Below are 15,860 nucleotides of genomic sequence, written 5' to 3'. Positions count from 1 at the left end.
TATTATCCTGGATAGAGCTAGAAACCATTGTACTAAGTGAAGTATCCCAAGAATGGAAAAACAAGCACCACATGTACTCACCATCAAATGGGTACTAACTGATCAATACTTATGTGCACATATAGTAGTAACATTCATCGGGTGTCGCGTGTTGGGTGTCGGGTGTTGGGTGTCGGGTGTTGGGTGTTGGGTGTCAGGCAGGTGGGGGCGGGGGAGGAGAGGATGGACACGCTTAAAGCTCTGACTCGGGTGGGGCAAGGGTAGGGCAAGGGTAATATACGTAACCTAAACATTTGTACCCCCTAATATGCTTAAATAAAAAAAACAGATATTCGTAAAACTCAATTTATAGTTATACTGAAATTTGAGATGGCAGAGACTTTCAGAGGCAAAAGTCAAGCATATTGAAAAGGATCCCACTGCATATGAAACCAACAGATCATTTTTTAAAACTCAATTGTGGATACTTCTGTTCAGAACACAATATTTCATGATTGTAGAATAAAGAAGCAAATGGTTTATGACTTGTATGCTTTCAAGTAGTTAGAATCCAAGGGTCTGTTAAGTGAAATAAGTTAGGTCCAGAAAGATTAATATCGTATGTTCTCACTCATATGTGGGAGCTATTCAAGTTGAGGTTTAGTATTAAAGAGTAGAATTGTGGTTATTAGACCCTGGGAATTGTAGGGGTGTATAGGAAGGGGTTGGTTAAAAAATATAAAATTAGAACTATATAGGATATTAAGTTCTAGTATCCTACAGCACTGTAGGATGACTACAGTAAACAATAATTTATTGTATATTTTCAAATAGCTAGAAGAAAGGATTTTGAATGTTTCCAATAGAGAAATAATAACTGTCTGAGGTAATAGATTTCCTAATTACCCTGACCTGATCATTATAAATTGTATACATGTATCCAATTATCACTCTGTACCTCATAAATATGTGCAATTATTATGTGTTAATTAAAAATAAAAAAGAGCAAAAAAAAAAAAAAAAAAGAATCCAAGAGTCCATCTATGGCTAATGTTTTTTTTTTTTTTTTTTTTGAGACAGAGTCTCACCCTGTTGCTGGGGCTAGAGTGCCCTGGTGTCAGCCTAGCTCACAGCAACCTCAAACTCCTGGACTCAAGCAATTCTTCCAGCTAATTTCTTTGTGTTTTTTTTAGTAGAGATGGGGTCTCACTCTTGCTCAGGCTGGTCTCAAACTGCTGAGCTCAAACGATCCTCCCGCCTCAGCCTCCCAGAGTGCTAGGATTACAGGCATGAGCCACCCCGCCCGGCCTGTTTTTTTTTTTTTGGTAATTTTGAAAAATATTAAAAATGAGTAAAAGAAAAAAATGAATAAGCAAAATGAATAAAAGAAAAAAATAAGCAGTATTCTCACTTAAGTTTTATCTAAATGCATGAATAATACAGTGTAAAAATCCAAGGCTTTATAAACATATTTATTTGGAATTATCTGGCTCATGTTATTGGGAGAGGTAATAGTCCCTGACTCCAATGTTTGTTAAGGAGATGTTATTTATAAATATGCTTAAATATGTGGATTATGCTTTGTCAAAATAAGCTAATATAATATCATATGCCCATCTTCATCACATAGGAAAATCTTAATGTATTCAACATAAATAATGTTATTAATGACAAACAGTACCTGGCATGTAGATACATTCAATTAATTTTGTGAAATGAATGAATGATAAGGCAGTGTAACAGTATTGTAGTTAAGGGATTGGTCTCTGATGTTAGACTCCTTGGGTTCAATCCTGGCTCTACCTCTTATTTAGCTGGACAATCTTAGGCAAGTTATCCTCTTTAAGTGTTAATTTCTTCATTTGTAGAACAGAAAATACTACCATATTCATAGGTACTATTATTAAATCAGATGATGTTACTACTATGAGTAGCTATCATTTAGTAAGTATTTCACTCTGCTTATATGCTTTATATATTATTTTAATCATCACAACCCTAAAGTATGCCTATTTACTGATGAAAAATTGAACTGCATTAAGTCACCCAAATTTTCTCCAATATCTAAGTAAATATTTAAATAAGTAACGGTCATTTCTTTCTTCCATGTAATCTTGTAGACAAATGATGGTGACTATATTCCGTATTATATAAATTATAATTAAAATATATGTGTTCTATTTTCCCAAATAGATCCTAAGCACCTTTGGAGTTTGTCTATTTCTACTCTCATGGTACCTGTATTCTCTTCACAGATAAGAACCAAACAAAAACAGTTAAATAAAATCAACCACTAACTGTAACTTGTCACTTCGTTAGAGACTGTTTAAAGACTCATTTTTTTTTCCATAGGGTAATTCTTTGAGTGTTCAAAAAGTTTAAAGTAAGTTCACACAGTGCTTCCAAGCCTTTAATCTCATAGCATGTTTTGTTTTGTTCCTGCATTAGAACTGTGTAAGCAATTCACTGTACAGATTCCCCAAGAGCCATGTGTTCAAAATCACTAGAGGTTATTCTGACACAATTATATAATGTTCATTAAAAACAAATAAGAATAAAAAGGCCAGTAAATTTTTTTCCCTTTTTTTACTTCAATGCTTAACTGAGAGATGAAAATGTTCAGAGAGTATGGACATATTCTGGCTTCAAATATTTACAGTGTATATTAATTCTTTTATAGTAGCAATTAGATTTCTGGCTCATTAATTTGCAGAGACAAAGGAGACTTGGGAACTTCAGGTGACCTCCCTAAGTGCTGGCTGTAAATGGAAGTGTCTAATCTAGTGACTTCCTAGACATGCGAATCACAAAATGAGTTGCAGTCCATCAGGAGACCTCCTGAGATGCCCAGATTTCTCCACAGTTACACCAGTAGTTTTATTCTGAGTTTTAAAACTAAAACTCATTAGACTAAGAGGAGCTAAGAAGATTATCAGTAATTTTCATTAAAATTTTTTTTAACCTGTCATGGAATTGAGTTTATTTATTTATTTTTTTTGTAGAGACAAGGTCTCACTATGTTGCCCAGGTTGGTCTCAAACTCCTGGCCTCAACCGGTCCTGCTGCCTCTGCCTCCAAAAGTGTTGGAATTACAGGCATTGAGCCACTGTGTCCAACCCAGTAATTTTCATTTTACATAAGCTACACTGTATTTAATCTCACTGTACTTAGGAGTTTTATAATTTTTAAAACTTCTAAAAATCATTATTTAAAAAACACTTTACAGCTCTACTCACTACTTTAAATAAGAGATATTTATAAAGGTATTAAGAGTTTCCTACACTTCAAAAAGGAAGGAAAAGAGGTATACAATTTCTCTTTATGTTATTCATTCTGATAGAACACTCCCATTTTAATTCCCTGTACTGCACTATATACTGAGCTCATTATCATCATATTTACCTTTACATCATAGATGCTTTCCTAAACAGTTGATTTTAAATCACATTGAATTTTTTGTATAATTGAAGAACTGGCTATTTAATATCATAGTAAATATTTTATATATTTCTTTCTAAACTTATGCTAATTTTACAGTTTACATTTCAGAAAAATGGTGTTTTCAATGTGTCTGCGTGAGTTAAAAACAAATGTGGGGTTTCAGAAATCTCAGATTTTGATTTCGGCCAATAAGATTTTATCTTAACTGTAGAAAACAGGCATGACAAATATTTATCTCCCCTTTCATCTTCCCACATACACACTCCTATTAAGGTAGCTTTCAAACTATAATTAGGAACACAACCCATTTTTCAGGATAAACTACTTAAATGGGAAGTGAGTTTCTACTCCCTGGGTAGAAGAGGAAGATAGCTCCTTCATCTTTGATTTGGTAAGGACTTAGCCTAGCCCGGCCATGCAGTCTGTCAGGGTGGGAGTTATGGGTAAATGTAGGAAGACAAGCTGAAAGGAAATCTTGCTGGCAAATCACAAAGGGCATTTCAATTGAGCGACCCTAATGCCATGGAACTTCCTCACACAGCCCCAAATTCCAACTGAAGTGGTATCATTGGGAAGAGTTACTACAGCTAGAAAGGTTTTACACCTGACAGGAAAACCTCTTTGGCTATATGATATATGCCACCCCTGGCTCAGAAGGAGAGGAACTGTGAAAGGATTCACCTCTAATAAGCAAAAGAAACTTTTTTTTAAATCAAGGAGTTGCTTTCTTTCTCTAGAGCAGAAGAGAAGCCTAACAGTTATGCAAGATAAATTTATGATGAACATATAAACCACGAGATTTTCCTAAGTATAATTATTAAAATCCCACATCCAAACTGAACTTGCACATCATGTTCAACAACCTTACACAAGTAATGCAGAAGATTAACCAGTGTGCTTCTTTTAATAAAGAGTAAGTTTTTATTTTAATGAGAATTTAAATTTCTCTATACAACATGGAGACTTTTGGGAATTGTGGTAGCAGATGTAAAAGAAACATCAGCAACTGAGAGCAAGAGAGGAAGGAATACTTTAAGCCATGGCAACCAGTGTTATGTGATGAACATGAACTTATAATAAAGGCTGGCCCTAAGCAGGTGAAAGGAGAACTGAGACCAGAAGGGGACCAAAGAGCAGCCAGGCGTGTTCACACAGGTTAGTGAGGAAAACCATTTAAAGGAAGCACACTCAGAAATACATAGGCGGGAGGCTTCTGGCTAAGTGTGTACGCGACTGGGGTTTGTCCAGTTCTGAGAACTAAAAACTGAGTGCCCGAGCTTCCCAGGAACAGGCCCCATTGAGAATAGAAAGTGATTGCGTGTGTAGCAGTTTGCATTCTCAGAGAAGCTGCTTCACTTCAACTTTAGTTATTAAAATTGTATGTGCGTAGGTCAGGGTGATAGAAAGGTCTAAGGAATGCTGAGTCTCTCCACACCCACACGCTGCATTGTAAGGCTGCTTGCAGAAGTTGGGAGAGATGAGAAAATTCCACAAACTCTCAAGCCAATGAAGGAAGGAAAGGAGCCATGAGTTGCATTTACCTTGACAACTGTGCTACTTCTTTCTAAAGTACTTTTAATTTAGGGGTGAGAGGAAGAAAAGAGAAAAATCACTGAAACATAATCGAAGTTTTCACATTCTTTCACAAGAAAAAGAAGAATTAAAGGGAACATGACAGAAAAAATAGAAATTTGCATGCATGCCTTAATTAATGCCTGTAGAAAGGCAAAACATGAGAACTATAACATTCTGACAGTGGGTCTTAACCAGGGGCAATTTTTGTGCTCAAGGGGACATTTGGCAATGTTTGGAGACATTTGTAGTTGTCACAACTGGGGGAGATATACTTGGCATCTAGTGGGTAGAGGCTAGAATGCTGTTAAGCATCCTATAATCCCTAGGACAGCCTCCTACTACAAAGTATCTGGCCCAAAATGTCACTAAGTGTGGCTATTGGGAAACCCTGTACTATGTTCACATATCTCCCTGAATTTCAAAGGATTATATGATTACTTTTTATGCAATTTCACATGAAACTGCTCCTTCAAAGCAAGCAGTTTCCACTATAGGTCACATGGTACCATATACTCAAATCTAACCAAACAATCCTTTTTAGACTCAATTATGATGATTTCAAAAAGAAATGCCTACTGAGAAACCTAATGCATGTGTGTGTGTGTGAGAGAGAGAGAGAGAGAGAGACAGAATGAATGAGAATATTCTTGATTAGATAAAACATGATGAAATATTGCAATGCTCTTCTATTCTTTTCTAAGAGAAGAAAACTTAGACAAAAACTTTAGCTGCAGAAACCAAAATCTACATACATGCCAAATCTATATATAGACAAGTCACTGAATGTATATCTGAATGCAAAGAAAAACTGGCAAAAATATTAACAAACCGAACCAAATTTTAAATTATTAGCCATGTGAAATGTGTTGTTATGAAAATTTTATAACAACCACTATTGGAATATCCCTATAACAAGGCCGGGAATAAAACTTACCTGTTACTGAAGTTATATTAGGAAATCCTGTTGACACAGTCTTTAAAATATATCCAGAACCCAACTACTTTTTTTTTTTTACCACCTCCACTGCTACCACTCTGGTCTGAGCCAGTCAGGATCATCTTCTGTCCCCTTTTTACTCTCTCCTTTGCTCGTTTTGCCTCAGCCACACTGGCCTCTTTGCTGTTCTTCAAACATGCCACTTGTGTTCCCGTCTTTGTGCCTTTGCACTGCTGTTCCTTTTACCCAGAACACTCTTCCCTCAGCTATCAGCTTAGCCCACTCCCTCTCTTCCTACAAGTCCTTGATCAGATGCTGTCTTCTCAATGTGGCCTGTTCTGACCACCCTATTTACAATTGCAAGCCCTTCTCTAGCACTCCCTATCCTTCTGACCACTCTAGTTTTTTTCTGCAGTCCTTTTCACCTTCTAACCTACTATAGTTATTTCACTTATTTCTGCTTACTGATTATTGCCTGTCTCCCTGAACTAGAATGTCAGCTGCATGAGGGCAGTGATTTTGTCTGTTTTGTTCATTGATGTAGCTCCAGTTCCTAGGACAGTACAGTGCCGGCCAGATAGTAGGGACTCAATAAATACCTTTTTGATAAATGTCTTAAGAAAAATACATCAACATTCAAAATTGCAGTAAACCAAATGTGAGTATTACATCTACCCATGCAAAAATGTATAATTTTCAGGTTCTGAAATATAAAGAATATCAGTATTAATGTGTGCTCTGTGCCTGCCAACTGAATAAAGGCATTTTTTCTGGTGGTTTCTTCTTACTAAGTTGAAGTTTGAGAATTGCTTCTCTCTTCCCTTCCTTATCATGTTCCTGGGTGCTTCCTCAAAATCATTTGGCATGTACTTTAGAAATAATAAACTTATCTAATATAATCTAATGTGAAACTACTTTTGGGTCTTTGCACACACTGTTCTTTCTGTGTGAAATGTCCTCTTGTCTCCATATAACTATTCCATGACTCAAGGCCAGGCTCCAACGTGACCTCCTCCATGAAATTTCTCTGACTCAGACTGGCCACCGATAAGTTCTCCCATCCTTGTGTATATCTGGCACTCCTCCAATCAAAAGATGAATCTTTCTCCCCTCAAACTCAGATTAGCCTTGTGACCATTTGTTTTGACTAGTATGTTTCAACTAATAAAATGCATAGAATGTGACACAGTGCCTAGGCTTCAAGAAGCCTGGCAAGTGCCATTTTTGTTGTTTTGGAGCCCCAAGACACTGTCCTGATGGAGATGGGACCATGCGGGGAGAGAGAGAGAATCCCTGAGAGACCACGAAGAGCACCCACCAGCTCACAGCTATTCTAGTCACCTAAGCTAAAATGCCAGAAAAGTGAGTGCGAAGCCTTTGTGGAAACCAGCCATGCCACCTTGGCCAAAAGCCTGTGAAACAGAATTGAGCAGTCACCATCAAGCTCTGCCTAAACTGCAGAATTACAAGCAAATAAGTGGCAGCTGTTGTTTGAAGTCACTAAGTTTTGGCGTATGTTGATCTGCAGCAGTAGATAATATACATATATGCCTTATCTCCCTACTGAGAAAATGATACTTTTAGGGCTCCAAGCATAGTAATCTGTATGAAGTAGGCACTTAAATATTTGTTGAATAAATAAACCAGAAGGTACATTAGAAGATGAAGTTAAATATAAATACTTTTGGATTTTATTTGGTTTTTAGTTGTCATTATATCAAATACCATGGCTAATCAAAAGCTGACTATATTATTGAAAGTATTACAGTAGAGTATGTTGTCAATCATTATATATGATGTTGATATAATTATCTTTCAAGAACAGAGTTCATCCAAAATAAAATTGTCTCACGCAAAAGTTTTTAACAATGCTATTACATGAACTAACAATGTTTTACACATTTTAAGTTTTCACATTCTTTCTGGTATATTTTATAATATATACAAGGAGATATATTTTACTGTGTATATATGCACTTTCTTATTTAATGCAAAATAATCACAGCATGCTACTATAGTTAATTTCCCCCTTTTACTTTTTCCATACTTCCTATTCTCTTTGGATAACTGAAGAATACTTTTTTATAAAAGTGCTATGCATCCATTGGGTTGTTCAGTGTTGAGTTTTGATAATAACAGTATCATTTTCCTATGATATTTGAAAATAAGATATTTTATAACTAATTTATGCTAATATGCATTTTGTCCATTTCTTCAGTGATTTTCATTTGCTACTATAACATTCTACTAGATGGTTTTGGAATTGCTCCTGCTTTCTTTCCCTCAATTTTTAACTACAAGGATTTCCATTAAAATTTCCCAAACATTACAGAAACTTTAACTAAACTCTATTTAATTTTCTTAGCCATTTAAAATACATCAAAGAAGCCAGGCCTTTAATAATATGTCTTGAGGGAAGGAACACCATGTCTGTGCATGCTACAGGTTAGAGAGAGACCAGTGACAAAATTTCAGAGCTTGAAAGTGTAGCCCAGGGCCAGAGGGACTTCAGGGGCTCCCTAGTGATTCTAGGCCTTGGAAGGAGCTGGGGATCAGGAGGAAGGCCCACTGGTCTTCTTTCTTGCCTGCCTGTATATTCTGCTTGACACGAAGAGTCAGGGACTGAGCATTCTCATTAACTCGATACCAGATCAAATAGGCAGAAAGACTGAATAATGATAATATTGGTATTCTAAGGGTATAAACGGTAGTACATCTATAATTATGATTTCATACTATGTTTAAAAACTATCTGCAAAGAAAACACAATGCTGACTATTCTATCTTGAAACATTATGAAAATGTAAGTGTATGATTAGGTTTTACTATATAAACCAAATTTTAATTTTCCCCCCAATTAACTCAGTATAGGATATTGTTTGGTTTTTCCTATTTGTTGGATTTTTCGTTTCTCTCTCACACACACAATGGCAAAAGAGTAATAATACATGCATATACGCTTTAGTAAAAATAAAGAAATTGAAATTATAAAGTGTTCCTATTAAGAATTAGTATAATGACTTCCCAAATACAAAGAGGTTAAATAGATTTTTATTTGTAAGTAAAATTAAGATGTCCTTTATAAGAATATTAAAGAAAATTTTTTGATTATTATCATTGTTATATCAGTTTCTCTTCACAAACATTAAAGTTAGTAATAAAAATGACTTACCTTCACATCCCTGTGAATTATGTTATTATCATGACAGTAGCGTAGAGCTTCCAGTATCTGTCTCATGTAATGGCTGTAAGAAAACAAAGAAACCTAAAACTGTAAAAAATTTTTATTTTTAAAACTTAATATATAGTACCCCTAGTTTATAATTCCACCTTCATATTAGCTGCCCATGGACACTTTTCATTTGAGCAGACAAGACTGGTGGAAAGTGAGGTTTAATAATGAAACAATTGGTAGCCTTGTAAGTTTATGCACTTCATGAAGAAATAGTATGTTCTATATTTTCTAACCTATCTAAATTCAAAGAATTTCACACAGCTCATAAGTAAAATTGCTTTGCAAACTAAAAATTCAAGCTTAAAATATGAAAAAAACCCAAAACTTTCCAATACTCAGGCGATTCTACTTAGGTAAACTGGATTGCTATTAACTAAACAGTGCTTAGAGCTACCCCAAGGATTTGGACTAAAGGGGTGAGGGCCTTTTATCTGCTAGCAGAGTCTGTTCTCCATCTTATTTCCATTTAGCTCTGAGGACAAATGAGAGAAGAACCTCCCTTTGTGTACAATTTCTTTTTGTAACATAGTCAAGTTTTAGTTGGGGCATCCTTGAACAAAGCAGGACAGTTCCAGGCCCAAGTCCTAGGTAGTCTGACTCCTCAGCTAGCCAGCAGGGATCAGCTGAGGCTCCCCATGGAGTACAAGATGAAGAACAAAGGAGAAGTTAACATTTTAAAGAACAGTCTTTAAAAAGTGCTAACAGGGCTAGAGTAGTTTATTTAGTACTATTTTAGAACTTCCTATATTTTTAAAGTTCTATAATCCCTCTATTTCTCTTCCTCTGAGTGTCTGTTTCATCTTCTCTTCCTTTGCACTTTACTCCTTCCATATCTCTTTCTCTTTTCTTCCTATTATCCCTTTCCTTGCTCATTTTTCTCCTTCCCAACAGCCAAGACAGAAATGCAACAGACTCGACATTATTCATTGTATAGTACTTATTAAATTTTGTTTTGGTTCCAGATTTTAGATTTCTGACACAAATCACCTTGTATGTATTATATGACTCAAGACAAAAAAAATTCTCTCTTCCTGCTTTACAATTAAAAGTTATTTCCATCAAGTTCCCTTTTTGGTATGCTACTATCTTTTTTTTTTTTTTTTTTTTTTTGTAGAGACAGGGTCTCACTATGTTGCCCAGGTTGGTTTTGAACTCCTGGCCTCAAGTGATCCTTCTGCCTCAGCCTCCCAAAGTGCTGGGATTACAGGCATGAGCCACTGGTATGCTATTATCTAACCAAGCTCACACAAATGTGCCTCTAGTTAGCAAATGCATTATTTCATGCATTATAATTGATTAGAAGGGTTCTGTTTTTAAAATGAAAGGTGGGAAAAAAAACACCTCAGGTTTTGTTCTCGTGTTTATCACTGTCTCCTCACAACTGGGCTCTAAGCCAGAGACTGAGGCTCATGCAGTAGTTAGTTCTGGTATTCAATTTCTCTTACTTTGCAAATACACACATAAGGGGTTGTGGTCATATATATACTCTGTGCCTGGGCCAGTGCAGCCTATAATTAAGTTTTGTTTAAATTAGAGATTTTGTGGCCCGTTAGTCCTTAAATTAGGCTTTGGGGAATCTGTGACCCCTTAAAATGGCTACAAGACAACAAATGTGAAAGTGTTTTGTAAACTTGAAACCATGCTACAAAAGTTTAAGTCATCATCATTATTATTTTTGTTAAACCTAGGCAAAGATTTAGGAACAGCCTATTTGTCCACCTAGATGTCAACATAGAAATAGTGGGTAAGTTTAAACTTGGCCAAGTGGACATAGCTTTGTACCTACATAATGGACAACTTTGGATACAAAGCACTGAGATAGTGACCTAATTTATCTTTAGCCTAAAGAAAATTCCTACCTCAAAACCTCATTAAACAAAACAGAACAAAACTCATTGAATGAGCATTGTTAATTTGCATATGAGAGCACTCAATTATTTGACCCAAACATACATATACAGCAGAATCTCTAAGGTGTATGTGGAGAGAGAATTTTTTTTTCTCCCCAAATTATAACAGATCTGAACTATCTTTCTCCACCCTCCCAGTCATGATCCTGGGAGGCTATGCATGGGAATGATGTGTAAGCAGAATAAAATGAGAACTATAATCCGCCCACATGTTCTAGAGAGTTGCTGACTGAATTTTTAATAAAAAACTTCATTTCATGAAGCATCATTGAGGTCTATGTTTTCAGGGAAACTCAACGATACATAAGTTTGTCCTTGCTTTCCCTAATGATCAGGAAAGATAATAACTCCATGGAAAGAAAGAGCTGGCCGGTAATCCACTTATCACTTTGGAAGGAGGTATTTCAGGGGTGGTGGAAGATAAAAAGAGAGGTGACTCAGTCAACTCTGGGTAAAAAGACTAATGCTATTTGCTAGGCAGACTAGATCTTATCTCTGAAATGCCCTTAACAGAATGTCCCTGGCTAAGGATTAATTATGGTAAATAGAACCTAGGATCTTTGAAGCATAGATGGCTTCCTGGAGAGTGTCATGTAAACTATCCAACTTCCAACTCTATGGGGTATAAAATGGAAATGTTTCATAATTGCAATGCTCCCCTCTGTGTGTGTGGAATCCCATAAACTTCAGGTAGAAATCTCATGTATTCTAGGCCAAAGATGTATTCTGACGTGGGAAGAAATGACAGGGGCTCTTGCCCTTGATGTCCCACACTTCTCTCTGCTTCAGATGAGCCTTTTGATTGCCTGTATCCTTGAAATTATATAGTAAGACGTGGTACTACTTAAGAAGATAGCTCTGATTTGTGAGAGTTTGATTTGATAATTTGATCCTGTGTGTTAGCTCACTGCACAACTCATTACCCCTGAAAGGACACAGGCAATCACTAATTGGGTTGTACTAAGGACTGAGCACAGTTTTATTTTAATGCCATGCTTTGCTGCTCCTCTTGAAGCTCAGCCAGTTGGAAAAAAACAACCTGATCAATTTGATTATTTGGTGTCTCAGAGTCTTCTTGCAGAAATCATCTGGTTAAATACTCTACAAGAATGGAAGAACCTGCGTGCGTCTTATTATATGGTCATTGATCCTCTGCAATAGGGAACACACATAATACTTTCTGACCCCCTCCCCTGCCCCCGCATATCTTTTAATTGTTAGAAGGAAGAGCCTTTAATAAATTGTCTCCAAACCTCTCTCTTTGCAATGTCACTTATTGGTCTCAATGCTACTCTTTTCTGGTCTACTCTGGAAAGTTCTTTTTGTAAAATCACCATTTTAACAGAAAATACAGGTAGATTTAAAAATAAACAGGCTTTCATTTTGATGCATATAAACACCTACCTTTTCTATAAATCTCAAGATTGGGAAAGACCACAAGTCATTTCACTGTATGACATCACCTCTCTACACTGCCATCCTATATATCCTGACACCCAGCCCAGTGGCAGAGTTGGCTCAAAGTTACAGAAAAGCAATAAGGATGAGTACAGTAAAAGTGGTACTGGTTTCACCGCAACCCTGCCAGCATATATGCCAGGTATCCCAGTGTTATTGTCATTCAAAAAGGAAAAATCCATATTCCTCCACTGAGTTTCACTATTTTATAAAATCAAAATTGAGAATTTTCAGTTTTCTTTATTTCCTGTTGCTCTTGAAAGATAGTAATATGGAAAAGTACAAAGGCAAGCTGCCTCCAAATTCTTTTAAAACCACATATAAACAATGATATGCAAAAGTCTGACAGTTTCATTTAGTCAGATAAAATGGTTTACAACTATGGTGTAAGAAAAGTCAAGACAGCATTGATTATTTTGGTATTAAGGAATGCTTTAAAAATTTTAAAGCACAAGAAAAAATTTAACATTGTGATTAAAAACTCAAAACAATAGAAAAAATGGGACTTAAAAAACTAGAGTGTGCTTTAGAGAGCATGTCACAAAAGAAAAGAGGATATTTAGCCTCAGTTCTACCATGTATACATCAGGAGTCTAAAGAAGCAACTATAGTTAATATACTATAAACTTTCATTTGTTTCTTCTCCCTAGCCCCAGTATTACAAAAAAGCAGCTACCCTACTTTGAGCATATTCTTTATTTTGTGCTATAGCTATGGTTGCTCTATCCCTGAGACTAAGTTCCTAGCTTCTCAGCCAGGAGGAGTCAGGACGAAGAATTTAATGACAGTCAAGTCACGTTGAGCTCAAAGCTGTATTAAGGTAGTCTTTAAGTTGTTTCTAGCTATGCCTGTCTATGATGCTATAATTATAAAAGGAATGATAGGAGGGAGGAAGTTACAATCATTTAATGTAAACTTTTCTCAAATGACAGAAAGTTTTAATAACTCCTAATAGGTTTGTGGGTTTGAACCCTTCAACATACTATGGTTGGTGACTGAGAAGGGATGCTGTACTCCATGTATTAAAAAGGCACCCCATTGGAGTGAGAAATTATGATATGACTTAATGTAACCAGAGCAGAAAACTGTACTGCTGTAAATATACAAGTAGCCCAGTGCATGCATGGCTCTTGTGATTTTCCACATTTACTACTTATTTTGAGTCACCAGGTCCTTACAACAACTTCTGCACTTAAAACAAAGGCTACCATTTGATTGGTAGGTCTCACACTGGCCCGAAGCAAATATATTGGGCAGGAAAATGGTGCTTTTATTTCTGTTCCTTCTATTGTTTCTGTCCTGTGCTTTTCCTTCAATTAACTAGTCACATAACAACTTGATATCACTAAAAGGCAAAATGAAGAACTGAGACACATCTGCCAAAAAACAAAAATCAAAAAACTCAAGTATAACTTTACATGGTGCTTAAGCTATCAAATTCCTTCTTATATAAAAGTTATCAAAAATGGGAAAGATAGCAGTACTGATGTGAAAATGTCAACCCATGTTAATAAATTCATCATTCAGTATTTTGCATTTCTAGTCACTATTCAGTTCCACTAATGCATACTAAAACAGATATGTTCCTGTAGCAAAGAGTAGCAGTATGCTGAGTTCGAAGAGCAGGCCTTCATGTAATTTCTTTGTCATTTCCTTCTTTTACTTCCACCTTCACATTACCAGATTACATACCTGGCTACAGCTTCACTGTATACAAAACCAGCATCAGCTCGCTTTACGATTTCAAAACACAGATCCGCTCCATCCATACTGTAGAGAAATGTGAAAAAGAACATAAAGAGATGAGGAAATTCTAGGGAGATAACACTGAAAGGGGAAACATTATAAGCTATTAGTTGGCTTACTGCTAATGACTGTAAGTTATTTAAATCTCTTTTCTTTCAATGAAAAAATAGACATAAATTACAAAAGACATAACCATCTTAACATTAAAAATCTGAAGGGAAAGAAACAGAACAGGCAAATGGTAGTATCAAATAACATGAGGTATATAAAATTGACTATAAATTTTCTTTAGGTTATCACAATAAGAAGTCTCAGAAAAGAGGAATGCTAGAGGTTGTGGGCATAGTTTTGAGTCAAGTTCCAAAATTATTTAGTCACACATGTAATATTTTAAGAATATAAGGACTTTAAAAACATTTTGCTATAGTTATCACCACTAAATGAAAAATTAAGGCTATATACTATGGAAGGAAAAAACAATGAGCTAATCTATAATTTTTTTGTTTATACTTCTATTACCAAAGTTAATTGTTACAAACATATTGCAACATATAGAAGTGTTGGTGACAGTGTCACTATCCTAAAACTTACAATGGTTCTCTATTTCTTACCAGATACATAAGGCCTTTTGTTGTCTTGGCCACACCTTGCCTCTTCTACCTACACTGTCTAATGACATTTCAAGAAAATCTCACTATCTAGGCAGAATGACCTTATTATCACTCCCTGAATATATCCCTTTTTTAATTGGCAACATGCTTCTTCATATAGTGCTTTTACATATTCAACTACCCTTAATCAAGGTTTCATTCCAATCCCACCTTCCCAGGAAGCCCCCTCAATGATGACCAGCCACAATAATACCTTCTTTTGCTTTAATTCTATAACCCTATACAGTCCATATGATAACATTTAGCACTTACATACATATAAACATGCCTCCACATACACATATAAATGTATACATGAAATTTTTGCCAGATCATTACATATATTAATAAAATTATTCAAATATTAATAGCTAACATTTTCATAATGCTTTATGGCTTATAAAATCAAATCTAGTATCTCATTTATTCAGTAGTCCAGTTTCCAATATATCTGCTGCAAGTATTATACTGAGAAAATACAAACTTCTAGAAGGGAAAGTCAAGGAAATAACATACTTGCTATTCATCAGGCACCATGGGAAACATTTCTTGTTATATCTCCCTTCAGACTTACAGTTACTCCATGAGTTAGCATCATTCTCATTCTCAAATAAAGTGAGTGGACAAGTATGTGACAGGGTCAGGATCCAAATACCTGTCTAGCTATGTCTAGTGCTCTTCCCACTGACTACAGCTACACCTCCTGGGTGTGCAAGGAACGAATGCACATCTTTGAGCCCTACAACAGTTCAGCAAGTGTAAAGTCATAAAGAACAAGTATAGTTTAAACTTTCAACATACCCCTACAAAATACCCAGAAGACTGAGCACACAGTAAATACTTAATGAGAAGTTAATTATATTATTTGGATCTTGGTGTGGTTTTATGTAAATGAAAATACTTTCATGTTTATACAGGCTTTACAAATT

The 15,860-nt window shown here is 35.7% G+C and overlaps 1 protein-coding gene across 5 annotated transcripts in view; it reads right to left on the bottom strand.

Annotated features, from left to right (window-relative positions):
• The window catches only part of CASK (calcium/calmodulin dependent serine protein kinase), a 363,551-nt gene that overhangs the window by 181,381 nt on the left and 166,310 nt on the right, over positions 1-15,860 (bottom strand). For all 5 annotated transcript variants that reach the window (XM_069464106.1, XM_069464108.1, XM_069464109.1 and 2 more), the window contains exons 4-5: positions 14,228-14,305; positions 9,105-9,177 (exon numbers count right to left, since the gene is read on the bottom strand). In XM_069464106.1, the coding sequence (XP_069320207.1) occupies positions 9,105-9,177; positions 14,228-14,305 (151 nt within the window). The remainder of the gene's footprint in view (positions 1-9,104; positions 9,178-14,227; positions 14,306-15,860) is intronic.

This window comes from Eulemur rufifrons, chromosome 30, assembly GCF_041146395.1.
Source record: "Eulemur rufifrons isolate Redbay chromosome 30, OSU_ERuf_1, whole genome shotgun sequence".
NCBI lineage: Eukaryota > Metazoa > Chordata > Mammalia > Primates > Lemuridae > Eulemur > Eulemur rufifrons.
Note: the sequence above shows the minus strand (reverse complement) of the source record. Positions and strands in the feature narration are given on the sequence as shown.